Source organism: Exophiala aquamarina (genome assembly GCF_000709125.1).
Source record: "Exophiala aquamarina CBS 119918 chromosome Unknown aczIA-supercont1.1, whole genome shotgun sequence".
NCBI lineage: Eukaryota > Fungi > Ascomycota > Eurotiomycetes > Chaetothyriales > Herpotrichiellaceae > Exophiala > Exophiala aquamarina.
In genome coordinates this window covers 1,261,302-1,289,111 of record NW_013550587.1, presented here as the reverse complement: position 1 = coordinate 1,289,111, position 27,810 = coordinate 1,261,302, and the positions used below count along the sequence as shown (strand labels likewise).

Here is a 27,810-nt window from a genome sequence, read left to right as displayed (position 1 = left end):
CATACTAGCTGAGAGTGATGCCCTGTTGGTGACTGCAATGTTGTGAAGGAATTGGTGGCATGAGGCGCTGCCCTCAAACACGGGCTATACACGGCTGACTGCTCGGCTAACGGACTTGGTTTGTACAAGTTGGCCACTTGATTAGTTGGCTCTTTAGTTCATTAATTAGTTACTGGTGAGCTAATTAGATGTCGGTCCGGTCCAGTTCGTCACAAACCTACCTAGGTGGCTAAGGGACGGGTGACATGACCCCCGAGCCCTAATTGGCGATTGGTGAGCATCATCAAGCTCGAAAGGACTGAAGGTTTAGAAAGATAAAGCAATGGAACTCTGCATGTTATCAACCATTACAACGCAACATGAGGGGACATTGAGTTCTATCCAGCAACTGAAAGCCTGAAGCTGAACTTCTTGACAGCTGACGATCATTCTCAGGTTGCACGATGTCTCAGCTGTCAATTGTCCTTGGTACCGGTATCCTGGGTCTGGCCTATCTGGCCTATCTGGCCCTCTACCGGCTATATTTCAGTCCCGTCTCCCACATTCCGGGGCCAATACTAGCGAAGCTGACTTTCTGGTACGTCCCATTCAAGCAAGAACCAACACAACGAGGAGCCGAGGGAGCGGCACCTGTAAGACGCAACCAATTATCAGACACTGATTTCAATTTGATCTAGGTATGAGTTTTACTACGACGTGGTGTTGACGGGACAGTACACTTTCAAAATCAGAGAACTACATAAACTCTATGGGCCCGTGATACGCATCAACCCCGAAGAGGTTCATATCGCAGACCCCGACTTCTACGATGTGATCTACACAGGCCCTACGCAGAAAAGGGACAAATGGGCATGGTTCTGCAATCAGTTCGGGATCCCAGATTCTGCTTTCGCGTCTGTCAAGCATGAGGTTCATCGTATGCGTCGCAATGCTTTAAATCCATTCTTCTCAAAGGCCAAAGTCCGGAGCCTGCAACCATTGATTGAAGACGTTGCGCGTAACCTTGTTTCGCGATTTGAAGAGTTTAAGGAACGCGGTGATCATTTCAAATTATCTTTGGCGTATGCTGCATTGACAAATGGTCCGTGTCTATCAATCCAAGAGCGATGAGAATTGCTGAGAAGATCCAGATATCGCCGAGATGTACGCCTTGGGCCGGAATGATAGTCGAGTCGAGGCAAAGGACTTCGACCCAAGCTTTCACGATGCTTCTGTGGTGGGAAGCACTATGGGACATCTCACCAAGCAGATGCCTTGGATCCTCAGTCTCATGCAATCACTACCGGATTCAGCTGCCGTCATCATGAACCCAGATATGGCCTCATATGTTAAGCTTCAAAGAGTAAGGTATCATTCCCCTGAAGACTATACCTCCACTGACCATGACATGGTCAGGACATCAAAGCTCAGATCGAGATCATCCAACAACATCATGGAAGCTCAATGTACAAGGACGCAGCCCACAAGACTATTTTCCACGAAATCCTCGCAAGCGATCTTCCAGAATCAGAAAAGTCTCCTTCCCGTCTCTGGCAAGATGGCCAAGTCACGGTCATTGCAGGTACTTTGACAACGGCATCGGCTTTGTCGTATGCCACGTACTGCTTCCTCACCCAACCAGATGCTCTTAAACAGCTACGGGGAGAGCTGCAGACGGCAATCCCCGATCCAAGTCGGCTTCCACCGTTGTCTACACTTGAGCAGCTGCCTTACCTGAGATCATGTATCAAAGAGGCACTTCGATTAAGCAATGGAGTCAGTTCAAGGTTGCAGCGGATCGACCCAGATAAGCCGATTCTTTTTACCGACAAGGTTATGAAGAAGGGGAAAACATATGTCTTGCCACCTGGAACTCCAATCTCAATGACCGGAATGCTCATGCACACTGATCCTGAAGTGTTCGAGGCACCAGAAGTCTTCAATCCGCAGCGTTGGCTTGACCAGCCTGGGCTCGAAAAGTACCTTGTGCCATTTGCTCGGGGATCGAGACAGTGCATCGGTATGGACCTTGCTTATGCAGAGCTGTATGTCACCTTGGCCTTGATTTTCCGGCTCTATGGCAGTAGAGAAGTCAAGATGGATGGTGACCAGGGCTACCTGGAACTATATGACACTCAGTTTCAGAGAGATATCGAAATCGTTGGAGATGGTATCACTCCACTTAACCGCAAGGAGAGCAATGGCCTGAGGGTTCGAGTCCGAGATTCAAGGCAGGCCTGATTTGCACCGCACATCAACAAAGGTATAAAGCGGGTAACACTTCCAAGAATTAGTCTACAGGAGGCTAAAGGGGAGATTCAACCCCGCTAAACTGATGCGTTGTCAAATACAAATGCATGACGTGCATGGTGTGACTTAGAGCTTTTGATATCGAGTGGACAAGCGACCGACATGGAATGATTGACGATTTGAGGCGCAATTATTCGATCTTCAGGCATTTTGGTCCATTATGAAATTCGGACCGCAAAGCTCGTCTCTAGGGCATGAAGCCCACAATCGCAGTGCTAACGACCCTAAGCGATTTACCCAGTCACTTACAAGAAAGACTTTAAACCCAAGCCCGGGGCTTAAGTCGTAGATACTGTGATCCAACTTTTCTATTTGATGGAGTGATGTAAATGGCATACAGGAGACTTGCAGTGTGAGTGACATCCTGTGTCGCTCCTGTCGGAAGCATCGCGGTCCTCGCTTTGATTCCTCCAGAATCAGCCCCTCAGGCTTCGGCGTATCCATTTCAATGCCTGGTCTAACTACCTAGGCTCCTTAGTTGGCTATTATCTAATCTGTTACAGCCCAGCTCGGACGGGCTACTCGTACCCGCAGCCCTAACTGACAGGGGCCGGATCCCAGACTGACAGATGTTCCACCAACCATGTTGGCATTTTAGGCAGCGACTTCTCACGAATTCCTTAGGCTTTGGCTGAGGCGGGTAACCGTGAAATGCCCACAAATGCCGCCGTCGCCAGTAATTAATATTGGCGGGCCGCCAAAATCAAACGGATCGTTCCTTGGACGTCATCTCGAAGATCTTCGTTCGCAACATGGTTCGGTTCGTCTTGTGAAAAGAAAATCTTGATCCTTTCCACATCCTAATAATATGCCATCCTAAGAACCTTCTACGGATCATAGAACATCGTTGAAGTGATAGTGAACCCTCAATATTAGGCCCCAAATGACGGATGCCGGTGGCACTCCCGCGATAAATGTAGCCCACGCGACTGTTCAGGAATCTTCGGTGGGGACTGTAACCGATGACCTCAACGCCACAGAACAAAATCTGGCTATCGAAGTTGAATCTGACCGTGACTCTGCGTTCGGCGGAAGCGACCAAAGCAGTACCTCTACCTCACTTGCATCTAGTGTGTTTGACTACGTCTACGAGGTAAGTTTCTGAATGCTGACCTAAACATAAGCCGACACCCGACTAACAATTGATAGAATGGGAGGAGGTATCACAAATACCATGAGGGATCCTACGTTTTGCCCAACGATGAGCAAGAACAGGATCGATTAGACATGCTACATCACATCTTCCGATTGATTCTCGGGGGCGCGCTTTACAAATCTCCGATTTCCAACCCACGAAATGTCCTAGATATCGGCACGGGTACTGGTATATGGGCGCTAGATTTTGCAGACGAAAACCCTGCATCAGATGTCTTGGGTAACGATCTCAGCCCAATTCAGCCTTCCTGGACTGCTCCAAACTGTAGATTTATCATCGATGACGTCGAAAGTCCGTGGTCCTATCCATCTGCGAAGGCGCTCGACTTCATTCACCAACGAAATATGGTTGGAAGTATCGGTGATTGGCATCAGCTATATCAGCGGGCTTATGACAATCTTGCTCCTGGCGGCTGGTATGAAGCGCAAGAATTCGATGTGTGGTTCCAGGGTCAGGCCGAGGAATTGAAGGAAGACAGCTATATCTTCCAGTGGCAGACCATGCTGGACGAAGCCAGCTCAAAATTCGGAAAACGTTTGAATTGCGTATCCGGGATGAAAGATGCGTTTTCCAAAGTCGCGTTCGTCAACGTACGGCACGACATCTACAAGATACCGATCGGAAAATGGCCCAAGGATAAAAGGTTAAGAGAGATCGGTGTATACCTGCAGGCGCAAATGCTCGACTCGGTTGAGGGCGTCTCCATGGCTTACTTCACGCGAGTTCTCGGCTGGAGTAAAGAGGAAACGCTGGTGTTCGTGGCGAGAGCCAGGCAAGAGTTCAAGAATAATCAGAAGTGCGTTTATGTGTTTTGCCACTTCTTACGAGGCCAGAAACCTGCTGGGCCTTCATAGCCTCAAGAACCAAACTTAGCAGACATGAGGGTGGTATCTCCTCGCCGATGTCCCTAAGTCATGGGCGCATAGGCGAGGGCGCGGATTGGTGACTGATGATCTTCTCACATAGCGTTTGAAAGCTACGCACTTTGTCATATTTGGACGCATTATGTATATAGGCGAAAGCACATCTCACGCCTCAGTTCATGCAGATGTTTTGGTAGTGTTAATTTTTGACGGGTTGTAAACATGCACGTGACCTCGCTCTCCTCTCGTCAAGCTGGGGCGGCTTCTGACCTCTCGCCGATTATTAACCTGCTAAGTACTTTGGAACTAGGTACAGGCCAGCATTTGACTTGGATTGGTAATGCGGTTTTCTTAGATAAAGATGGAGAGAAGATTGATGCTCAACACGCAGGGTGGAATCGTTATCCGGGGGGGATGTTTGGAGTGGTAGCTTATGTTAAAAATGTCAGTGTTCGAATCTAATCCAAATGTCCAACGAGGCCCAAGCCCGAATCACCGCTAACCATTACCTCCCTCCCATAACTAAATAATTGAGGACTACCGAATTCTGAAGCGATAATTTGCGAGCATGAAGCAATCTATGTCATGGAGAAACAACGATAGTATTCAGCCCTAGAAAAGAGAAGGATCCGCTCGCCCATTAGGCTCAAAGCAGCCTACGGGGCGATCCGAGAGGTCTACCCTGTTCAAACGTTGTGATCGTGGGGATCATCTCTCCCACTCCCCCATAACCTGGATTAGAAATATAAAGGGAATAAAATGTGGTCGTTAAATGCGTCTGTGATTTATGATTGCAGATCAACAACTCACTGCTGAACATTATGGAGATGCTTAACAACTCAGGGAAGGTTGACCTCGAGGCTACCGTGACACAGCAAAGCTTCTAGAATGGTCAAATCGAGGGTCGCAAAGGCATGGGTCTCCCAGACGGTCCTGATGATGCCTTCGAACTTTTCGACGGTCGCCCTGAAGACTTTGTTTACAGCGCTCAGGAGGCGAACAAACTTAAATGGAAACTTGATCTTATCCTCCTGTCCATGGTAGAGTGCTTATCCCCACACTGACTTCCGCATACCGATAATGAATGCACAGATGGCTGGGACATGCATTCTCAACTACATGGATAAAGTCGCACTTTCAGAAGCATCGGTGTTCGGGATTTGGGAGGACTTGGTATGGCGCTCATTTCAACCTGACTGGCAGAAGACTCATGTGGAAACAGCACCTCGTCGGAATGCAGTATCAATGGTCATCCTCGATATCCTATTTGGGTTACCTTGTTTGGCAGTACCCGAGTTCTATCTTGATGCAGAAGCTTCCCATCGGCCTGTATTTCGGAACCATGATTTTGCTCTGGGGCATGACTACCACCACCACAACAGCCGCAACTAAAAGCTTTGCGACATTGGCCACGAATCGAGTCTTCTAAGGCTTCTTTGAGACCTGCATGGCTCCCATATTGACTATCTTGGTGGGTCAATACTGGACCCGGGACGAGCGTCCTCTTCGGACTGCTATATGGTGGTCAGGTAGTGCGACTGGTGGCTTCATAGCCGACGCCATTACCCATGGAGTGTCAGGCAAGTCATTGTCAAATAGCAAGTATGGAGTTTGGCGGGTAAGTTGTTCTAATGCTTGAGATAAAAGGAGACTCTGACATACCTACTATCATAGATCATATACTTCGTCTTGGTCCTATCACAATGGTTTGGGGTTTCCTCACTTTGCTGATCGTTCCAATTCTCCCCATTGAAAGCTTGGTTTTTAACCAGCCGGGGGAAGAAGATAGCAATTGCCCGAGTAAGTATGCTAGCGACAGAAACTAGGAAAGACCCTAACTATGAGTGTAGGTCGTCTCAAATCAGACTGGAGTGGAAAATCGGCAGTATAAGTGGCATCAGGTCAAGGAGGGCTTGATGGATCGGCAGCCCTGGCTTCTTGCTCTCAATGCGTTCTTGCAATGCCTTCAAGGCGGCGGATTGGTCTCTGTACGAAACCAGCTCTGATTTCCCTTTGCGTGTAATGCGTACTGATGGCAGCAGTTCTCAAAGATCTTCTTGACGGGAATGGGGTACACAAGACGCCAGTCAATACTGATGTCCATGCCCTCAAATGCCATTCATTTAGTGTCGGTGACTGCATGGTATGATTACACTGTCTCGATTTCAGCACAGTCACTCATCGCAGCTTTCCAGTGGATATTTCTGCAGCCGCGTGAAGAATACATGAATCTCACATTCGACAGCACTGAAGCTCGCGTCGGGCCTGTCGACGCTGCTTCTGACGCGGCAATACCACTCGTCCACGCGGGCAGCCTGCAATCAGCACAAAAGCTTCTTCAGCATGATAATAGTGAAGGTCCGCTAGAAGAAATACCCGGTCACTTTCTGGCACAGCATTACACACGAACCCTCACAAGCCGATATAGTTCGAAGGATCGAGGTTAGAACTACTATGCTCATTTCTACCGTCGTTTCACGAATTCCCACGCTTTCGTTCTTTCCGCCTTGTATGCTTGGACCTCGGCACATTCTTTGCAGGCAACTTGAAATCTCTCGACAACGCGTTCAAACACTACGAAAGATGTCTTCAGCAAATTTCTACGGGCCGCAACTTGAATATCGACGCTCTTTCCTCGCAAGCTAAGGCCGGTACGGGGCAGGTAAACCTCCGCACCGCGCTCTCCGACGAGCTCTCCGACGACGATGTAGACGCAATTGCGGTCTCGATGTACTTTCTCGCTTCAACTGATCTTTTAGCATCTAGGCGGGCGCCGTTGCAGAATCTGGTGTAGGCCATGGCTGCCCTGCATTTGGCTGGGTTGCTGGCTCGGCGTCAGAGGAGTCTCTTCTCAAAAGTTTCAAGCTGGTTCTGCTTTTTGGATGCAAGACTTTCCATTGTTGGCATGGGAAGCTGCTCACTTATGAATATTATCGGTAGCGAGGAAGGAATGGTGGCATGCATCAACGGCACAAGTGACTTTTTACGGCAGGAATATAAACTCCTGTACCCTGCCGAGTAGGCCAAAAGAGACGAGGCTCACCTCCCACTGTTGGAAATTCTCGTGCGCCTTGTTGCCAATTTAGGCCTTATGTCAGACCGTTTGGCTGGCGAAAAGGACAAAGGGTTACAGCACACTGCGAGCACATCGTTAGACAAGATTAAGATGGTAATCTAAACGCAATCTGTGAGCTCGAGGGAAATATGCTGACCTCATCAGGCGTTGCACGGTGTCGACGAAGACCACGCTAATCATGATCGCGTGCTCTCCATGTTTCTCACCACAGCTGCATTTTATCATGCAACGAGGATATATTATTCGCGAGTATTCGAACCAGATGCCACATTATACGGCGCGGACACGCATGCGGCGGCTATTATACGCATTACAGATAAGCTCTACAAGGTCTTGAAGTATTCGAAACGAGATCCACCCCCAACGAAGATGTGGCCAATTCCTCTACCCATGGCAGCCATTGGAGCCAAAGACCCCATCTACCACGATTGGGCGAGCATTTCTCCAAGTCAATCTTGGTAATTGAGCGTGTGTGGGAGATGGAAAGCGACCACTGCCGTCGAGCGAACATCGTAAATGTGATTGATGAATTATAAGCTGGATTCGTCCTTTGATCGCTCAGTTGGAACAGTCGCATCAACGAAAGAAGTGCGCCTAGCATTACCCATTTCACACTTTTCGCCGATATGGCTGCTTTGGGGAAGCGGAATAGTGAGATCTGCCAATGTTTCTTCTATTTAACACATACTATACCAAGGCGGCTCTTTCAAACGGTCCGATCCTTCACGACTGTCAAGAGCGTTGTATCAGATTTACCCGAAGAAATGGTTTCAAGCGAAGAATTTCTTGGCCATAGCCAGCCTCAGTGCTGCTATCAGCACACTGTAGTCAAAGGTCTACTATACGACCGTGGTTTCTCTCATGGCACTCAGGTGACTGAAAAGATCCGTTTCAATGTCGACTATTATAAGAGGCCTGGAAAGCTGCCATCTCGGTCTGTCTGATCTCTGCCGGATGCTCGTGTTCATCCTGCTGACAGCCAAAGTTCAATAACAACCTAAATCGTTGATGAGGTCTACATTCCAGCATTGCATAGGTATTCTCCTAGTGGACTGGATGAGCTTCAAGGGATTGCCGACCGCGCCGGACTGCCGCTGTCTGATATTGTTATGTTGAACGCTCGCTATGATCTCCCGAGGATCATGAGCCAGCTTTCAAAGTGAGTCCACAAAGGCACTTGATGAACATGGTCAAAGTGGACCACTAGAAGACAATGCGGATGAGTGTACGAGTGCTTTTTTCACACCGGGTGCGACTCAAAGTGGCCACTCCATTGCCGCCCAGAATTGGGATATGTCAACTCACCTTTACGACCACGATCTCTGCGTCTATCTTGAGGTGCATCCCAACCCATCTGAAGGACGACCGTCATTGTTCTGTCTGACAGAGGCGGGACAGCTAATCCGCACGGGGATGAACTCACCAGGCTTGGCCGTTACCGCCAATTCACTTCTTCGCACAGATGACTACGTTCCAATTTCCTAGACTGACAAGGATGGTATTCGCCATGAGGTGGCGCCACAGCTTGTCTTGCCTGTTACACTTGCCCGCGAATCTTCTTGGAGTACAGCATATACTCAGAAGGCTTGGTCGCCCATGCCTCGCCATGTTTCAGGGAACCTGCACGTGTCGACATGTGACGGCTTCGGTATGGCCCTTGAGGTGACCCCCGATCGGGTCTACAAGGTCTATGGCAAGATCGACGACAACTATGTGCTCCATACCAATCACTTCCTCCATGAGGGTCTCTCCGGACGTGACAACATCAAAGACCGCTATCCCGGCGGGAGTAGCTGGTTCAGGCTTCAACAACTCGAGAAGGGGTTGAGAAGACACAAGGACGGGAAGTTGAATTCCAACCTCATCAAGACCGCATTTTCAGACCATTTGAGTTATTCCGTAAGTCTGTGCTCACATCCGAACACAGGGCAGAGGAATACTCCATCAAACGCGCTGACAGGGTGTACGTCCAGGCTGGGCCAAACTGTAGCTTTCGTGATGTACAACTTGACAATGAAAACAATCACGGTCTGTAAGGGAGGCCCTTGCCACGGCGTGTTGCACGAGTTTCAGCTTACAGATAATCGGTCCAAGATATTGAAGGGCAAGTCTACATAGATTTGATTTATCGTAATGCAAACTTGAGGGCAAGTGAAGGAGAAGAGGCGAGAGAGTTCAGGCCTTGGATATGTAGTCTCGACACTGTATCAAGATTATCCCCTGGAAATCATGCTCGGACACTGAGGCAGTTAAGCCAATACAACTCTAGCCGTGTGGATCCTGATAGATAAATGATATATGAAAGAAGCAGGCTGCTCTTGGAGGGTTTCGCTCCCTCGACATCCATGGACATTCGATGGCAAATGAAGGGTCGATCAGAGGTTGCGATTCTGGATGGCGGCAAGGCCAGACAAGAAGGCTCGGCCCGATCAACTGGGCAACTTTGTTGACTGATAAGCCGTTGCCATTATTGCTGAATGTTCGGTCGCCATCGACGCTTTAAGATTATCTTGCCCATAATGTGATTCTAAACTGGCGCCTGCTAGGATGATAAGGTGAGGCGAGCGGGGGACTGACGTGGAGTTGTGACAACTCTCGATTCTCTAACTAAGAGTGGTTTAGGCGTGCCATGAGGGTTTGTCCGAGCATCAGTTCTACCTACCAAGTTGAGGTAGAACCGAAATGCACAACTCACTTCACATCCTCTTTAGTTACTTAGAACGAACAAGACCATCAGGGAAGAATGATGATAATATGCGGCGAAGACTTGTGTTGGTTCGTCGTCCACATTCATCAGGGCTCCTTCGTCCAAGGTCCGATCAGTAGCCGTCATCCAGCAGGGTCATGGAGCCCTTGAGCGCATTCTCAGTTGCCTGCAACGTGCTTCAAATAGTTGAACTTGGAGCCAAAGCGTTGAAAACTGCAGCAGAATACCGCAGCGCCGCCGATGGTGTGATCTCCGAACATGCAGAGCTTCGCAATATCTCGCAATCTCTACTCGCCTTGAATGCAGATCTACGGGCCTCACTGTCGGCGCCAACGCCAACTGACACCAAGGTCCAGAGTAAAGCTAAAATCCTGTTGGAGTCAGCCAACGGCCAATGCCTGAAGGTTTCTACCGATTTCATTAAACTGCTCGACCGGTTAAAAGTCGATGGCACAAGACATGCAATGCTTGAGTCTCTGCGCTTGAGTGTCAAGAGTCTCTGGTACAAGGATAAGCTCGACTCACTTAACAATGCGCTAGCCCAGGCTCGAGACAATTTGAATGTTGCGTTTTTGATGTATATGAAGTAAAGACGCTCCGATCTTTCTCGAGAAAAGCGCTAACAACAACTCATTCATTAGCTCGAAGCAGGCAACAGCCGCCGGCCAACTAGACATTGTACGCTCTGCGACAGAGACAGAGGGCAAGATTCTGGACGCTGTCTCGCAATCCTCCAGCGCTATTCAAAGGGACATCCAAACACTTGTCAATAAACTTGAGAGCATGTCGATCGATTCCTTTCGTCAAAATCAAACTCAGTTTCTTGCTGCTCACCACGTTGCTCTTTCGGATCTAGCAGCAAATGTCGAAAGCATTTTATTCCAGCAATATGATATGGAGAGCCTTAAAGTACAACGACTGGCACTAGTTGCTCAACAGAGGATCCTTGATAGCCTGAATTTCCCAATGATGAATGACCGAAGAGATCATGTTGATTTAGCGCACAAAGATACGTGCCAATGGATCTTATCAAGCCACCGTACTGGGCCCCCTCGGCCATGGGACGACTTCCCAAGTTGGCTCGCATCGACCGACGGCAACTCAAGAATCTACTGGCTTCATGGAAAGCCGGGTTCGGGAAAGAGTACGCTAATGAGGTTTTTGGACGACAATTTAAGCTCGTGCTCTCAGATGCACCAATGGGCAGAGAACAAGCCTCTTTTACGAGCCCAGCACTTTTTCTGGAACTCGGGAAATACGTTGCAGAAGTCTCTAGCAGGACTTCTACGTTCACTTTGTCTTCAAATTCTCGAGCAACTCCCAGAGAGTATTCCGGAGGTGATCAACACTAAAAGATGGACAACTGCACTATTACCTGGGAATGATAGCTACTCGGTGGAGTGGACAGAGACAGAACTGGCTGATGTTTTAAGGAGCTCAATTCTGATGGGGAGCAAATCTGCTAAGATCTTCCTCCTTGTGGATGGCTTAGACGAGGTTCAGGGCCGCGATGGTGCCCTTGATACGCTTGTTGAATTATTATCGTCGCTCTCAGATCAACCAAGTGTGAAGATATGCGTTTCAAGCCGGCCATGGAACATCTTTCGCGACTCGTTTGGAGGATGCCCTCAGTTGCGCCTCGAAGACTTTACACAGAATGACATATTTCAATACGTCCAAGGAAGGCTACACAGCCACCCAAGATTCAAGTTCATCATTCGGCGCGAGCCAGAGGAAGCAAGGAAACTCGTTAATGATATTTCGCGAAAGTCCTCGGGAGTCTTTTTGTGGGTTCGGCTTGTCATGGAAGAACTACGTGCGGGCCTGAGGGATGGCGACGACATTCTTCGGCTTTCAAGGAAACTGGAAGTGATTCCTACTGATTTGAACGAGTACTTTCAACGAATGATGAACTCGATAAGTTTCAATCATCGGCGAGAGGCGTCGATGATCCTACAAGTTGCCCTTCACGAAGAGACAGAGTTTGGCACACTGCATCCACTTTATCTGATGGACCTGTCCTTCATCGATGAAGAGAGGCCTGAATTCGCAATTGAAAAGGGCTATGACTTCAGCAATTTCGATCTCGTTGATAGCGAAGAGATTCAATATCGACTCGACTGCACCGCCAGGAGGCTGAACAGTCGCTGTATGGGGCTACTGGAATGTAAGTACGATGCTTACAGTCCCATCTTCAATATGTGGGATCATTCTCGTGAAGAAACATCTCAATTTGGTCTTGCTTCTCTCTCAATGAGTCGGAAGGCTCAAATGGATCTACTTGAGACGCCAGACCACCAGTCTGCTTTCGGTGGTAGCAACATCCATCGGGCATTTAATTTCTATGTCGATTTCTTGCATAGGTCGTGCCGAGATTTTCTCCTGTCCACTAAAACTCAAACCTTACTCCAACAGTACACTGGCGGACCTTTTGACGCCAGATCCTTTCTCCGAAGCTCTCGTTTGACGCAGATGATGGCTTTGGGCGCTAGGGGGCCCCAAGGGAAGTTTGCAGCTACCTTGGCAAGTTATCTGCTGAGTACAATATCTTTACACGAGTTTCGAACGCACAAATCCTCAGCGACAGTAGCAGCCATTATGCAGCCACTTATTGAGGACATTGTACGACACAATGAGTTCGAGCCCGTCGGCTGGTACATCAACAGCTCACTCTACACATGGCATACGGAGGAGAGCTCGTTCCTGACCTTGGCCATTGATTTCAATTTAACATCATATATCATGGACAGCATGACAACAACTGCCATTGAAAACAAAAAGGGACGTCCAATCCTGGACCACGTGCTTCGACCAAGATTTGTTGGACGCCCATCAGAGCTCGGAATTGGCAACACGCTGCCAGATCTGGAAATCCTTCGACTCGTGCTTGATTGTGGCGCCAACCCTAACCAAGAATATGAAGAATCCAGCGTCTGGGCACTATTCTTGTTTTCTTTGATCGGAGCCTCGAACCTGATAATCAGTGACCGCAACGTCGGGTGTCCGCAATTGAAGAAAGCCTATATTGGTGCCTTACATCTGCTCATCGAATATGGTGCCGCTTCACGACTTCGCCGGACATGGATTCTGAACCAGCCCAGGGACCTGGAATATAACGTGTACGATCCGCGCACGGCAATCTCTTACCAGCAAGAGATCTGGCCAAAGCTGATCACGGCAGTCGAGAGCAGCACAGGCGAGGACTATCCGGTACTCGAGCTTTTCGAGTTTTTGCGCAATATATTTGGAGACGAGACAGACTTCCTGAAGGCTGAGATTGGGAGCAGGAATTCCACATGAAACGGGATTTGCATACCACGCCTACCTTAAAAAGAAGTAAAGAATAGATTTTAAAAGAATGTGGAGTCCTTCCAAATATCGATGCTCAGCCTCGTGGCAGTAGGACTCAGCCCTGTCACCCCTGTAGGTGCCTCTTTGGCGGATGTTGGATTACGGAATCATATTTTTCCGGGGCTACCTCCAACGGCCAATGATGGCGCTGGAACGTGATCATCAGAGTCAATTACATCACCGGCTTCTCCGCCTCTCATGCGCATACCAACGCGAGTACGCAATTCATAATCTCAAATACTTTTCTCCTGAGCCGCTCAGGTATCCTGCCCTTGTAGTCCTCCTACATATATCAGCTGTCCCTGTGTCTCGTTTCCATATGCGTTTCCCAGCATTCACAACATTTGTACGCACGCTCTACACTTTCGGCAACACAACTGCAAGATTACTTCCACCTGCAACGCGGGGTATCACGATCACGAGCAGCCCCTTCCACTACAATAACCGCGCAGCCATCGTTCTCAAATCTATGCCATCAATCCCCTTCCTGAGCTCCTTCTTCGGCACATCTACTCCTGCATCAGAGAAAATGTCGTATCCCGACCAACGGTCCAATGATGAGTGGCGCGCAGTGTTAAACCCAGGTACGTTGCTTTCCATAACGCGGGCGCATTCCCCTGTGCCAACCTTAACCTGCATTTAAAAGCAACCCTGGTTGACTAACTGCCTGCTCCCCTCACAACAGAACAATTCCGCATCCTCCGAGAAAAGGGCACTGAAGCCCCGTTTACAGGCGAGTACGACAAGCACCAACCCACGACCGGCGTGTACACGTGCGCCGCCTGCAACGCACCCCTCTACAAGGCAGACCATAAATTCAAATCCGGCTGTGGCTGGCCCGCGTACTTCGATAGCATTCCCGGTGCCGTCACCAGACACACAGACAGCACATTTGGCATGCAGAGGACGGAGATCGTCTGCAGCAACTGCGGCGGACACCTGGGCCACGTCTTCAAGGGCGAGGGATACGCAACGCCGACCGACGAGAGGCATTGTGTCAATTCTATAAGTTTGAAGTTCCATGAAAAAGAGGACGGGAAGGACGGGGCTAAGTAAAACTATGTAATGAATAAGTAGAACCGCAAACCAGTTGAGCTATCAAGAAGCCATTCGATATCCCAATATCTACAAAACGATTCGATTCACAAAGGGCAAGCTATGGAAAGATTCACGCGACGCGATGTCTATTGTCCAACGCATTTACAAAATGCTACTGGAGACTGTCAGATCATGTTGGCAACATGAAGCATAGCATTGACTTCACCCGGCTTGTTCACCAAGACCGACAAAGGAAAGGAAGGCAACGGAGAGGAAAGACGGCCTGGTACACGCTTTGGTAGTTTACGCAATGAAGAGAAACTTGAAGGAGAAAGGAGACGGGGCGAAGTTACAGTCACCTGAACCCCGTGCGAGGTGCCTGTTGCTCGTGCCTTCATATGCGCTGTCAATTAGCACTGGAATTGCCCATTACCCGTGAGACAGTCATTGCTGCTGATATCTGATACTATGATGTATCTATTGTTGTTTGTCCTTTTCATATGGCCAGATTGGGGCCTCTGAAACCGCCTATTCTTCCAAACACCACATCATTTGTTAACGATGAAAAGTAAGCCCGTCCAGCAGCGCTTCAATCAGCTGCAATCTGTCTTCCACGTCTTTACTTTCACGTCTCCAAAATCGGAGCATTTCAATCACTTTCCCCACCGCCTCACGCCACCCCTCTGGCATCAAAAGAGTCAACTTCTCTGTCCGAGCTGCACCGAGGAGAATAAATGCGCTTCTTGCGCAAGAACGCAACATTAGCCATGTTCCATGATGTCGGTAGTAGAATCCCTGCTCATTCTTGTCGATACGCTCCACACATATCGCCAAGGCCTTGTGGACTAAAGCATCCATTGTCGAGGTTGGCAATGTTGACGTTCGGTCTGTGGAGTCCGGGTTTATGGCAGTAACGACGAAGGGCCAATACATCATCTCGTAGCAATCAAGCAAGTGCCCCTTGAGGATAAACTTCAACGAGTGGTGGAGTTCGCTCTCTTCTCCTACCGAGGGTGATTCAAGTTCAAGAGACTGAGGAAGAGAGCGGATCCAATCTGCCGCTTGCTGTTCGAACCCGAGAACGGTTTCCACTACGGCTGACAACGAGCTCGATGGTTTCGTATCATAATTATAGTTCAAGATCCTGTTTCCAAGGCGTCGAAGCGCGATCTCAGCTAAGTAGAAATACCACACTATCTCTCTTTGAGATCGAAGCCCCTCCGGGGGAGAAGGGAAGAAGGCAGGATATGTCAGATCCCATATTGAGGTCTCTGACACGTTGAGCTCAAGGCGAAGTTCTCTGGTCAGCAGCCATCCATCAGCATTTGATTTGCAGCAGAAGTACCTTGATCGTTAGAACTTACAGCTCGGACTTGAAACAAGTCCAGTATATACTCTCCCTAAGTCGCTGCTCCCCCTCTGGATCGACCCCTGGTGATCCTTTGCCGGTATAAAACGCCTGGCAGCAAGCAAGTGCCTGCACGAACATTTTCCAAGCTTCCATTGGGCGCAATGTTGCCATCAGGTAGACCCCGGCGAGGAAGAAACACTGTGCTTCAAGCACTCCAGTCCTGCAAAGCAAAGGGCCCATTCTCTTCTGTGCAGCATGGAAAAAGGACTGCGATTGCTTGAACTGCAGACTGCTTCGGAATGACGATGCATCAGGTTGGTGACCGCCATCAAATGCCGCCACAGCTGATCCATGGGCATATATGAGGAGCTTGAATGGCCATTAGAATACCAAGACCACGCTCGGGGCACAATACGTACCAATAGACATGATTGCGCATCCCAGCCTATGCCATTGAAGCGGGCATCACGCATATATCGTTGAATCTTTGCTTCCTCGAGTACTGGATTATAAATGAACACATTATCCATGAAGCGAGCGACCAGCGTCTCTTCAGAGAAATGCTCATCAAATTCCGTCGCCATGAACAAACCTCCTTGAGGGCCATCCTCGGTTGTATTGAGAAGCGATTTGAGATCGAGATTTGGATTCAAATCATCAAAGACAGACCATGACAGAACCCCTTCAATGTTCATATGGCAAGGAGTGGGGTCTTTCGTTCTCTCTAGGCTGGGTGAGTTCAAGGTCTTGAGCCGAGACAAGGCTCCCCGGCTTTCGTCTCCAAGACTGCTTGGTGGAGGCGGGACAGCATGATCCTGCCCATTTCCTTTTCGTAGGAGCTCTTCGATCGTGTTCAATTTGTCCAATATTGCCAGGCTTGCAGAATCGAAGCTGTCCCAGTCAGGATAATGGCCTTCGTTTGAGCTTTTGGACCGAAGATCTGCCGCCTAAATACATACCTAGAGTGGTCGCCTTCCGTGTAGGTGCATTCGGCGCCAATGGCCAAACAACTTGAGCATGATGGTCTCTCGTTATTACATTTGGTTCTCCGAACACGGCACTTCTGGCAAGCTTGTATAGCTCTCTTCCGCGGATATGAGGACTTGATCCGCGTAGCAGCTCGCTTCTTAGACTCAGGCAAGGCGTTGTCAGCCTCTAGTGGTTCAAACGAAGAGGCGCTCGCTTGATCAGGGACTGATAAAGGGCCACGAGGTCGAAATTGAGGGTCGAAATCTGCTTCGTTGGAATGGAGTATGTTTCGAAGCGAGCTCTCCATGCTCGTTGCGCGCTTCGACCCCTTCTCCACCCGATCTCCAGGGAGAATCTGGGGAAAAGTTATCAGGTTGAACGACGTTGAGGAGCGGATTACCGGGGATCTTTAAAGCGTCAGCGGAATCCTGGAGGAAGTTTTCATTCGCGAGCTAGCCAACCGGAAAATTGACTGCACCCGCAATTGCGGGGGGGATGCGTCAGTTGATTGCCACGAAACAATCCCAGTCGTGATCTGAGCAACACAATCACAATATCTATCTGCGGGACACCTTCACAGTCAGTTTCAGAGACTTCGTTCCAAGCACGATACGACCCAGGCCGACGCCCATACCTGACAGCCTTGGTCCAGGCCCGAAAGGTCCAGGAGCTCAGAAGGTGTAAATGCAACACCACTTGTCCATTCTGGGCTTAATCCTACGTGTCTCTCTAAAGGGCATCATGCCACAGCTGGTCATCTTGGGCGGGGGTTAGCGTCCAAGGCGCTTTCGTCTCAAATGCTACCCAAGTGCTGCCAACCTCTGCACTACTTTCCCCTGACAGGCGGTGCGGAATCCCGGATACGCTGCTTTGTGCATCCCCAGCTGGGGATCACACCCTTCTAACACCTTGAGAGACCTTTTCTAGAATATGCATAGAACGGCTGAAGCAACATGACAGAACAGTTAAATAGAACTTGTGTTCTCGACTTTAGCATGTCCTTACGCAAAGGCATCGTTCTGTACACCCTCCAGCTTCCGGCAATCCATATAATTCGCTAAGGCCCCATCATGGAGAAGCCTGTTGACCTTCATCATGAGAACAAGGCTATTGGTTCTGTCATAGAAGATGTTCCTCCCAAAATCGAGCAGGCGCAAATTGCTGCCGAAGAAGAACATAACCTATCAGTCTGGGGGGCCTTGACCCAGAACAAAAGGATCGTCTTCTGGTGCATCTTCTTTGCTTTTAGCGCTGTTGGATGGTGCGCCGACTTCCTTTTCCTGTGACGTTTATTAAGCTGACCGACTTTTGAACAGGGGCTTCGATGCGCAAGTCAATGGTGCAATGGTTGGAGTACCCCAATTTCGACGCACTTTCGGGTAAGAATACCATGATTGGAAAGCTTTTCAAGGCCATCTTCTCATCCCTGTCAGTTACATCTACGAGGGCGAGCCGGTGATCCCTGCCAGCTGGCTGTCTGGATTCAACAGCATCTCCAGCGTCGGGCAATTCTTTGGTGGCTTCGCGTGTTCATACATCTCGGACAGAGTAGGCAGAAAGGGATCCCTCCTTATCGGGCTTGTGATCGTCACTGGCGGAATCTTTGGCGAAGTCTTTGCGACCAGCCGGCCAGCCTTTCTCATTGGAAAATTGATCCTCGGCATTGGTCTTGGGTTCTACTTGACCATCGGTCCACTCTATTGCTCTGAAGTAGCGCCAGTGGTTATTCGTGGTATGGTCACTGGTGGCATCAATTTTGCAATCGTCATTGGTCAGCTATTGTCCAATGCCGTTATCAAGGGGTTTGGGGGCCGTGAGGACAATTGGGCCTTCCGGGGTCCGTTTGCGGTCCAATTCTTGTTCGTCGGTATGTTCTGCAATCCTACCTCGAATTGTTTGAAACTCACAAAGTTCGAGGAATCTTAATCATCGGTCTCCCATTTGCGCCAGAGTCGCCATGGCACTACGTCCGTCAGAACCGCATCGAGGATGCGAAGCGAAGCCTCGAGCGCCTCCACGGCAAGGATGTTGATGTCGGACCCAGATTAGCTATGATCATCAGAACCATCGAAGAAGACACCGAGTTGTCTCAAGCAGGACGCTGGGTCCAGTGCTTCCGCGGGACCAATTTAATTCGGACTGTCATCTCCGTCGGGGTCTTTGCGTGTCAACATCTTTCAGGCATCGTCTTCGCCCTCGGCTTTTCAACATACTTTTTTGAACTTGCTGGTATTCCGCTAAACCATGCCTTCGACCTTGGTGTTGGAGTCACCGCATGTGGTGTGGTTGGCGTTCTAATCTCCTGGAGCGTGATCAACACTGTCGGTCGCAGAAAGTTGTTCGTTGGGGGCATGGTTGGCATGACAATTGTCATGGTCCTGATGGGCATATTAGATGTCGTCCGTACTTCTGCTGCTCGCTGGGTCCAAGCATCCTGCACGGTGGTGTATGCACTGATCTACCAGATCACCATCGGTGTGATTGCCTTTGCACTCCTTGGAGAGGTATCAACCCCAGCACTTCGAGCTAAGACGATCGGCCTTGCAACCGCTTGCCAAGCTGTCTTTGGCACACTAATGAACATCGTTGTACCATATATGGTAAGTCCAAAGCTCGTAAGCCTCTTTCGGGGCAGAAGGCCTAGAATCACCACTGACTTCTCTGCTCCAAGGTCAATCCTGACAAAGCAAATCTGAAGGGCAAGGTCGGCTTCGTCTTCGGGGGCGCCTCCCTTCTCGGAACAATCTGGAGCTATTTCTACATCCCTGAACTCAAAGACCGTACCTTCCAGGAGATCGACTATCTATTCCAACACAGGGTTCCTCCGAGGAAGATGGGGAAGCTCAGAATCGAAGAGATCTCAGATACAGCTGCATGACCCCGACTCGAATGCTGTATGGGAGAAAGAGAAGTAACCTGCGACTTGATTACGGAGTAGCCAGCGAGGTTGTCTGCAATGCCGCGAGGAACAGTAGCTGTGCATACATACGAGCTGGGTTCAAATTTGCTCTTGAGATCTATGTCGGATCTCTCTTTGCAACTGGATTTCAATAGAGAGCTTCAGCCGGGCTTCTGACCGACACGCAGTTGATACTTTAGCGTTTCTATCCATACGACCATGCACGGAGTCTCAAGGGCACACTTAACTGGAGGCGTATCTGAATATCAATATCTTTAATGCCAAAAACTCATCTACAAGAGTTATGTACAGCCACACTAGCGAAGAAAGGGGTAAGGCTGGTGTAGCCGAGGCGTCCTGCCAGATCGCTTAGTGGCCCTTTTAGATTCAGCGATTCTCCCAATAATGTTCCTTTCCTTTCTGAAAATGCCATGGCATTCCTTTCTCTCTCTTTCAGACCGCCTCTTTCTCCTCGTATTCAAACTCCTTAACCGCCCCTCTGAGGCGATGATCCCGGATCGTGCCGGCCGCTGCGGCACTATCCCTGATCTCGGGCTTCGCGAAAATCAAGTCAATCTCCTCAAGCGTCTTTCCGGTGGTCTCAGGGCACAGGAAATAGACGAATGGAATGGCCGCGGCGCACGACAGCAGCATCCACAGCCATATCTTCCAGCCGACGTTTTGGAGTGCGATCCCGCCTGCGAACACCGTGATGAAGCTGAACAGCCATTCGCCGAAGGCGCCGGCCGCGCCGCCGAGGTGACGGAGTTTGAGGGGTGCGATCTGGTAGCATAGAGGGCTAGGTTAGCTTGTTTGTCCTTCTGGAAAGCAAAGAGGAGATTTGGTGCTACTACAATAAGATGACTTGACTTACCTCGGGGCCGTAGAGCCACGGGACACCAATCCAGCCGTAGCCGAAGGCGAAGTTGTAGACGACGATTGCACCGACCGCGACCCATTGCGTTGCAGTGCTCGGGTTGGGTAGGCCGATCATGGCGACGAAGACGATCATGCACACTGTCAGGAGGGCCGCCGACCAGATCAAGACGTTGCGGCGGCCGACGCGCTCGATCGTCCATGGTAGGGGAAACGTGCCGGCGGCAAAGCCTGTGTTCATGACTGCAGCGAGGAGCTGGGATAGGAATGGTGATAGCCCGACTTGGTCGAAGATCACGGTTGAATAGTATACTGATAGATTGATTCCTGAGAGTTAAAGGGAGGTGTCAGTCTTAGGAATCTTTTACGTTCAAGGCTGTGAAAGAGAAAGGAAAAGACTCACCCATCATTTGCTGCAAGGACAGGATCATGAATGAGATTCTGATGCGCCTTCCCGCCCTCAAATCACTTCTGTCCCAGATCAGGTCGATGGGGTTGAATTTATGCTCGTCTTGGTCTTCCAACTTGATGGCAGCGAGAATCTCGTTGATCATGGCCTGGACCCGTGGATCGTCAAGGGGACGGTCGTGAAGGCGCATTACGACATCGTCGCCCTCGGCGGTTCTGCCTCGTGCGTAATACCACCTGGGTGTGTCTGGCAAGAAAATGAGACCACACAGCGAAATCACGGCGAAGATGGCCTGGAAAGCGATGGGGAACCTCCAGGAGACCTGGTTCGACATGCGTGTGAATCCGAAATCGATCCAGTACGCCAGCGCGACGCCGGAGATGAGCCAAACGCACTGGACGGCGACCTCGGGGCCGCGCTCTTTCTCATCAATACTCATTTCTGCCATGTACGTTGGTACCGAGCACGAGATGAAACCGATGCCGAACCCACACAGGATCCTTCCGACGATGATGTGTGGCACAGACATGGCTGACGCTTGGATCGCCGTGCCCACGATGACGAATCCATCGCCCATCAAGATGCAGCCTCGGCGCCCGAGGGGCATGCCGAGCATGGTGACGGCGAGAGAGCAGACGGCCGCCGCCAGGGTGTATGAAGAGGCAATCATCGGAATGACATACGTGCCTGTGGGGTTGCCGATGGCGTCGAGAAAGGGCTTTGTTGTTTGCACACCGCCCAATACGCCGGCATCGTATCCATACATGCAGAATGACTACCTTGGAGTTAGCGATTGTGCAGTATATTGGTGATGGGCTAATAGCTGGCCACGTACCAATGCACAGCATATGCTCATTATGCGGTAGAGTAATCTACCCTTGACGGTTTTGAGATACATGTTGACAAGGTTCGTAATTCTCACAGGGGTTGGTAGAAAGGTATAGAGGTGTAAGGAGAGAAGGAGTTGGATTGTCGACTTATGCGATGCAGCAACAAGGCTTTATGTCGAGATACGTCTGAAGGAACATGGTACAGAACGCCTCGCTTATAAGGTCGCCCATACCCCGCAAGGAGAAGGTGGATGCATGGCTGGAGATTCGTTATTCGCTGATAGGTGTCTCCCCGCAGTTTGAGCTGCGGATTGCTGATGCGGGTTTCAATTCCCGGGGAATTTGATCGCACCAGCATTGAGTTTCCCACCACGACCTCCTTCGTCTCCCCAAAAGGTTCTGCTTCCGGTATCGCCACGAGAATTCAATGGAGGCTCGATTGATACATGAGTCTTTTTGTTTGCACTTTCTGCAAAGTGTTCAAGTCGATGACCCCGATGGCTAGCCTAGCAAGAGAGTTGATTCTTCTAGATCGTCGGCGTGGAAGAGGAAAAGTCTAGACCTCAACGTCAGACGCCGTATGTATGAGGTTTGGTCTTCACCGCATAGCTCCCACTATTCAATGAATACATAAGATGCATTTTGTATGCCGTCTCACCAGCCCGGGGGCGACTCCATGGTGGGAGCAACGTGTTGCTCGCTTCGACTCTAGTATCAAGTGACGTTTATTGAAAGCGTGTCTGGTTGTTCTACCATCGTTCATGATATGTCTAGACTGAGAGGCTATGGCGGCAATGGGGCACAGCGAGTGGTGATATGCCTAACTTTGTCTCGACCGTCTGTTTGACTGGATGCAATACGACAATTCTCGATCGTAAATGATGGAGATTGCGTGAAACATGGCCCTTGTACACGAAGTGTCGAGAAGCCTCAGTGAGAGAAAATTGGGGTGACAGGCACATGTGGTAGTCATAGCTCGCAGAACTCCAAGTCTGGTCCTATTGAGTTCTCCTCCCAGCGAGGCTGGGAGGAGCAGCTTCAGTGAAGGCTTGTCCTTGGTATTCTGCATTGATTGGACGAACCAAAGTCCCGGGTCGAGGCTCCTGGCTACTCTCTCACAATCCAAAGATATGGGGTATCAAAGACTGAAAGCAAGGATCGCGACTGAGTTTGGAGCAGGACTTGAGTGCTCAATCATGACTGACCTCGTCACTTATGTTGATCGAGAGAGCCATGCTGCCTCGGTATCATGTGCAGCATCTCTTTACCCAATAATTTCCGTTGGGGCCTCAGAAGAGATCAGTATCAGAACGTTAAGGGGCGCAAGTCTAGGCACAGTCCATCTGAGATACCCAAGCCGAACTTGTATCGTGTGAGCTTACACAGTACTTCATGAGAGGCTCAGGCGTAATAGCCCGTACTTGGCCCACGTGACATAGTATTCCAAGCAACGGGTTTCGAATTCCGCGGCAATGTAGGCCTTCAAGATCCACAGCCGACAAAGTGTACAGAGAATGAGACATATTCGTTCGAGTTGGGTGTTTCATGTCAAAACTTGGAGTACACTGCCAATCCGGGGTATGTTGATCTCAACAACGGCCACAGATGAATCTCCCACACTTGAAGGACTTGGCTTGGTGTATTCAGCAGAACACCAATGATAATCAAAAATGAAGCTCCAGCGCCGTCATATTCCCAGTACGATTCTCACAAGCACACAGCCGGGGAGTTCCTTTCATAGTGGCAGACCACCATTGATCCTGGCTCGAGGATTTAGGGCACCACCCGAACGTCAATATCGTGCAAGCCAGGCCCATCAATGTTCTTTGACTGGGAATTCCTTCCAGCAAACCCAACTTAGCCCCATGAACAAGTCAAAGGAAAGATCAATACAAGATCTGCTATCCTTAAAGGGCAGAGTTACTGTTGTCACTGGTACGTAAAGATGTTCATCACCAGGTTTCTCACGAGTGACTGTGACAGGTGGTGCGAGAGGTATTGGCTTGTCATTGGCTCGAGCCGTAGCGGAGTTAGGAAGCGACGTGGCCGTACTCGACATCCTCGAGCAGCCCCGCGAAGACCTTCTCAGTATCACTGACGATTTCGGTGTTCGTCTCAAGTATTATCGGTAGGACACACATCACCCCAAGCGTGAAATGCTGATGCTGATACCGAACCTTGTCTAGGACAAACGTCACCGATCAGGAAAGCTTAACACGGGCTTTCGACCAAACACAGCAGGATTTTGGACAGATAAACAATTGGTAGTGATCATACCCCATGTACATCCCGACATACTGATTATTTCAGTGTCACGGCTGCCGGGATAGTTTTAGACAAGCCATTTCTGGATACAACTTGGGAAGAGAGTGCAAGGATCCTCAATGTCAATGTTGGTCTCACAAAGGGAACATTCAGCGCCCTAATAGCCGCTTAAGCTGACGAATATTTAGGTACTGGGGACCTATTTTGCAGTCCAACTGGCCGCAAGACACATGCAGGATCAGAAAACAGGCGGTAGCATTGTTATGATAGCCTCCATCGCTGCGAGAGCTGCGTTGCCCACCCAGCGACTTGGGATATATGGTGCATCCAAAGGGGCAGTCAAAGCTCTTTGCCAGCAACTTTCTGTAGAGCTCGGACCTGCTGGAATTCGCGTAAATTCTGTGTCTCCAGGATTTATCGCCACAGAGATGACGGCAGGGCTGGCCGTTACGAACCCTGAGATCATTTCCGCATTTACTTCCGCCGTCCCTCTACAGCGTCTTGGTGCAAGGGAGGACCTCAAGACTATTGTTGGATATTTGCTAAGTGACGCTGCTGCATATACGACAGGAAGTGACATCCTAGTCACTGGTGGCTTGCATTCTGGTCACATGTAAACCAAGCTTTCAGACGTCGTCCGAATTGGGGAAATTGGATTGAGTCTCCTGCGAAGGAAAGTCCAGGTTGTTGAAGCCACTCCAAAATAGCGCGTCCAGAGAAAACTCATCGAAGCTAGAGTCCATGAAGTTAAATGCCTGACCAGTGTCAGACATACCAGGATCGAATGTTGAAAGGTTGGTTTCTGTGGAAGCAGATTTCCGTCGAGCGAAGTTCACATCAGAGTTGCTTCCTTTGCGTTTTTTGCTCATATAAGACTCTGTGTCAACATTTTCGCTCCAGGGGTTATGTCGTTTGGCCCTTGATGATCTAGACCGTCGCAGGAGTTCGCTCTTCATGCCCATGATCACTTCGAGAGCTCTTACTGAGTTCTTGTAGGCCAAGCCTATTTCGCTGAGCGCTTGACTGCAAATCTCCAGGTTCTTCCATGCAACATCGCTACGAATTTGGTCTGTGGCGCCGCAGGCTGTGAACACGTGTATCAAGGTGACCGTAAAAATAAGGTGGACTGCTTGGATATTAATCCTCCTGAGTCCGTAGATCCGGCGGTATATTTGAAGCAGTCGCGCAACTGAATTTGCGGAATTCGTACAAGCATCACGGGTGGCAGCAATCTCAGAAGGAAGAAGACCGGTGAGCTTCTTTGCTGAGGCAAAAAATGGCCGCGTCGTGATAACGAGAATACAATGATACTGCATGCTATTGTTTGTGAGCAACTTGGCCTCCATCTCATGGAGAAGTGATCATACTGGATTTGGAGAACATGAGGAAGATAGACAGTATTGTTATCGAAATCATCTACCCTTAGACACAGTGGGAGATCCACTTGCCACTGTGAAAGTGTGAGTCGCATGGCACAGGCAAAGTCATAGAGTTGCCTTGGGCTTTTCGGATCCGTCAATCCGTCGGGGTATCTGAGACCGTTAAAAGAACGTCTAACACAATTGCAAGGGGACTTACAATGTCTCACGGATGATGGTCATGTTTGCACACAGCTTCACATTCCAGATTGCCAGCTCGTCGACTGGATCGAGCATACTCGGCATGTCCAGGCCTTCGCTTTCGTCGATATAGGGCGACCAATATTTTTGTGCTTGCAATGAATTGGGATCGATCTCGGAAAATGTGACCGTGATGTTCTTGTCGTCCAAGCCAACCGGTCTCCCCACGTATAAGCTCCACATCCTAGCATAATGTAAGTCAGCAGCCACATGCATCGACAATGGGATGTATTACCGATCATGGACGAAAACACCACTCCAGACTACTTTGCGGACCGCTGCTTCTTCCTCTTGGATCATTCCGGCATCGACATATGGCTGAGGATCAAGATGCAGGCCAAGATCGACCGCCAGTCTTACTGCCATACCTGACCCCCTGTTAGATTGTACTCAGCTTATACAACCGGGACATACCGCTGTTTAGCCACCCACGAGCATCTCTAGTCAAGGCAGCTTCTATGCCGCTTAGTATAACAAGTGACTGGACGGTAGAAATTGTCGGTGCATCCATTTCAAGCTCGAGCAGAAGTTTCGCTCGCGTAGCAAAGAAATCTGGGAGATTTTCTGGCAGGTCTGGACAGTGCCTTGTTGTCAGTGTGGCGCCAATTGAGCACCTATAATGAGAAAGATGTATGTCAGCAATATGACCGTCAACTTTTGACGTGTCGCATTTTGACTCACATTGCGTTCGTCAAAACCTCTGAATAGACGGAACTTGACGAATTGGTCGCCTTGCATCTGCGCCGTTCGCGCCAGAAGACACTCTCATTCACTACATGGATACTGGGGTCTTCCCAGCACAGGTACAGCTTCAGCAAATGATCTTCGAGCTCTTCGTCAACGTGGTGCCCAACTCCCCCACCCATGAGCAGGTTGGCACCGTCTTCGGAGGCTGAGCGAAACTTCGACTTCGACAACGACATCGGACCATTGTGCAAGATATGCAGATTGGATGTTGCGCCGTAGAAGCGAAGTTGGCCATCCTCTGCGATTTGTAGTGATCCAATCCGGCCAGATAATTGGTCCATCAAAGCCTCAGAATCACCGTTGATGCTGGAGCCACCGTGTTGGCTGGGGATGGTTACCTGGTCAGGAGATGATTGATATGACAACAGGTTGCCGTCAGGAAGTGTAGTGTTTGACAGATCTTGAGAAGACCTAAGATCAACAAGGTCTCAAGAATGAAGAATGTTGACTTACGTGGCCACGTGCCTATTGCGTGGTCAGGCACGAACTTGGGTATAGTTGTGTCAAGGTCTGGCGGACTGCTCTTCGACTGTGCAAGCGATAATGAGTAATAATTACCAAGGTCCACTTGATGGTGCATTGGAGGTGGACTTGGTAGAGCGATGCCATTTTCGACAAGTAAAGTCTCCAGTTGTTGGCAATAAGTCGTCAGGGCCAGCAAGCGTTCTTTGGGCGCAATCTTTCGTTTATCCAACCCGTGCTGGTAGACACATTCCTGCTCGTACAGGACACAGTTAGAGCACCGAGGTGCAGCGCCATCGCACTTTATTTTTCGGCGCCTACAGTTGGAGCACGCGGTGGTAACGTGCTTTCCTCTCTTCGATTGTGCTTCATCGGTCGAACCCAAGTTCAAGGACATTGTGCATCAGCAATTGATTTGGGAACATGCAGCATGATGATTGGTATTAGAGTTGCCTCGGCAGAGGTTTGCTTATGCTTCCCATGCTGGGATTTGTCGAGCTGAAGATACAGATGCTGTAAGATCCTCAGATTCTATGCGGGGCACAATGTACGGTACCTAGGTACAAGTGCACAAGGTCCTGAGTTCATTTCCACTAGCGAACTGCCTAGAACATATTCAGTTAGTGGATCACGTGCGCGCCAGATAGGGATAATGAGAATGCCGCCCTATACAGAGCCTTGGCAGAGGCAAAAGCCAAGGGAGGTTGGGGACCGCGCGCTCCTTTCGATAATATTCTCTGCAACATACACTAAAACATTCTCTTGCTACGCCTTTGTCGTTCGTTTCGGGAGACGGCTTAGCTATCGTCGAAAACGTGTCAATCTAAATGAAAAATACAAGCGACAGGGAAGAAAGTCAAAATCCGAGCAGGTTGATTTGAGGTGAGGCGTTCCCCTGTCACT

General features: G+C 49.7%; 11 protein-coding genes across 11 annotated transcripts; 8 read left to right on the top strand and 3 right to left on the bottom strand.

Moving 5' to 3' along the window:
- Positions 1-443: 443 nt before the first annotated feature.
- On the top strand, positions 444-2,220 carry A1O9_00470 (uncharacterized protein; the record flags this gene model as incomplete). Its single annotated transcript, XM_013409633.1, has 4 exons — positions 444-577; positions 678-1,081; positions 1,125-1,342; positions 1,396-2,220. The coding sequence occupies 4 exons, from the start codon at positions 444-446 to the stop codon at positions 2,218-2,220; spliced, it is 1,581 nt and encodes a 526-aa protein (XP_013265087.1).
- Positions 2,221-3,172: 952 nt separating this feature from the next.
- Positions 3,173-4,299, top strand: A1O9_00469 (uncharacterized protein; the record flags this gene model as incomplete). The annotated part of the gene is made up of 2 exons (XM_013409632.1): positions 3,173-3,382; positions 3,439-4,299. 2 exons carry the CDS (start codon positions 3,173-3,175, stop codon positions 4,297-4,299), a joined length of 1,071 nt encoding a protein of 356 aa, XP_013265086.1.
- Positions 4,300-5,755: 1,456 nt separating this feature from the next.
- On the top strand, positions 5,756-6,314 carry A1O9_00468 (uncharacterized protein; the record flags this gene model as incomplete). The annotated part of the gene is made up of 2 exons (XM_013409631.1): positions 5,756-5,926; positions 6,159-6,314. 2 exons carry the CDS (start codon positions 5,756-5,758, stop codon positions 6,312-6,314), a joined length of 327 nt encoding a protein of 108 aa, XP_013265085.1.
- Positions 6,315-8,980: 2,666 nt separating this feature from the next.
- A1O9_00467 (uncharacterized protein) lies at positions 8,981-9,420 on the top strand (the record flags this gene model as incomplete). Its single annotated transcript, XM_013409630.1, has 2 exons — positions 8,981-9,283; positions 9,358-9,420. The coding sequence occupies 2 exons, from the start codon at positions 8,981-8,983 to the stop codon at positions 9,418-9,420; spliced, it is 366 nt and encodes a 121-aa protein (XP_013265084.1).
- Positions 9,421-10,228: 808 nt separating this feature from the next.
- A1O9_00466 (uncharacterized protein) lies at positions 10,229-13,391 on the top strand (the record flags this gene model as incomplete). Its single annotated transcript, XM_013409629.1, has 2 exons — positions 10,229-10,677; positions 10,733-13,391. 2 exons carry the CDS (start codon positions 10,229-10,231, stop codon positions 13,389-13,391), a joined length of 3,108 nt encoding a protein of 1,035 aa, XP_013265083.1.
- A 370-nt stretch (positions 13,392-13,761) lies between these two features.
- Positions 13,762-14,498, top strand: A1O9_00465 (uncharacterized protein; the record flags this gene model as incomplete). Its single annotated transcript, XM_013409628.1, has 2 exons — positions 13,762-14,026; positions 14,128-14,498. The coding sequence occupies 2 exons, from the start codon at positions 13,762-13,764 to the stop codon at positions 14,496-14,498; spliced, it is 636 nt and encodes a 211-aa protein (XP_013265082.1).
- A 1,342-nt stretch (positions 14,499-15,840) lies between these two features.
- On the bottom strand, positions 15,841-17,107 carry A1O9_00464 (uncharacterized protein; the record flags this gene model as incomplete). Its single annotated transcript, XM_013409627.1, has 3 exons — positions 15,841-16,200; positions 16,251-16,722; positions 16,791-17,107. The coding sequence occupies 3 exons, from the start codon at positions 17,105-17,107 to the stop codon at positions 15,841-15,843; spliced, it is 1,149 nt and encodes a 382-aa protein (XP_013265081.1).
- Positions 17,108-17,870: 763 nt separating this feature from the next.
- Positions 17,871-19,678, top strand: A1O9_00463 (uncharacterized protein; the record flags this gene model as incomplete). The annotated part of the gene is made up of 5 exons (XM_013409626.1): positions 17,871-18,061; positions 18,117-18,179; positions 18,234-18,667; positions 18,718-19,400; positions 19,472-19,678. 5 exons carry the CDS (start codon positions 17,871-17,873, stop codon positions 19,676-19,678), a joined length of 1,578 nt encoding a protein of 525 aa, XP_013265080.1.
- Positions 19,679-20,152: 474 nt separating this feature from the next.
- Positions 20,153-21,750, bottom strand: A1O9_00462 (uncharacterized protein; the record flags this gene model as incomplete). Its single annotated transcript, XM_013409625.1, has 3 exons — positions 20,153-20,482; positions 20,574-20,902; positions 20,979-21,750. 3 exons carry the CDS (start codon positions 21,748-21,750, stop codon positions 20,153-20,155), a joined length of 1,431 nt encoding a protein of 476 aa, XP_013265079.1.
- Positions 21,751-24,507: 2,757 nt separating this feature from the next.
- Positions 24,508-24,696, top strand: A1O9_00461 (uncharacterized protein; the record flags this gene model as incomplete). The annotated part of the gene is made up of 1 exon (XM_013409624.1): positions 24,508-24,696. One exon carries the CDS (start codon positions 24,508-24,510, stop codon positions 24,694-24,696), a length of 189 nt encoding a protein of 62 aa, XP_013265078.1.
- A 9-nt stretch (positions 24,697-24,705) lies between these two features.
- Positions 24,706-27,304, bottom strand: A1O9_00460 (uncharacterized protein; the record flags this gene model as incomplete). The annotated part of the gene is made up of 7 exons (XM_013409623.1): positions 24,706-25,396; positions 25,447-25,611; positions 25,658-25,882; positions 25,934-26,053; positions 26,100-26,312; positions 26,380-26,845; positions 26,899-27,304. 7 exons carry the CDS (start codon positions 27,302-27,304, stop codon positions 24,706-24,708), a joined length of 2,286 nt encoding a protein of 761 aa, XP_013265077.1.
- Positions 27,305-27,810: the final 506 nt, after the last annotated feature.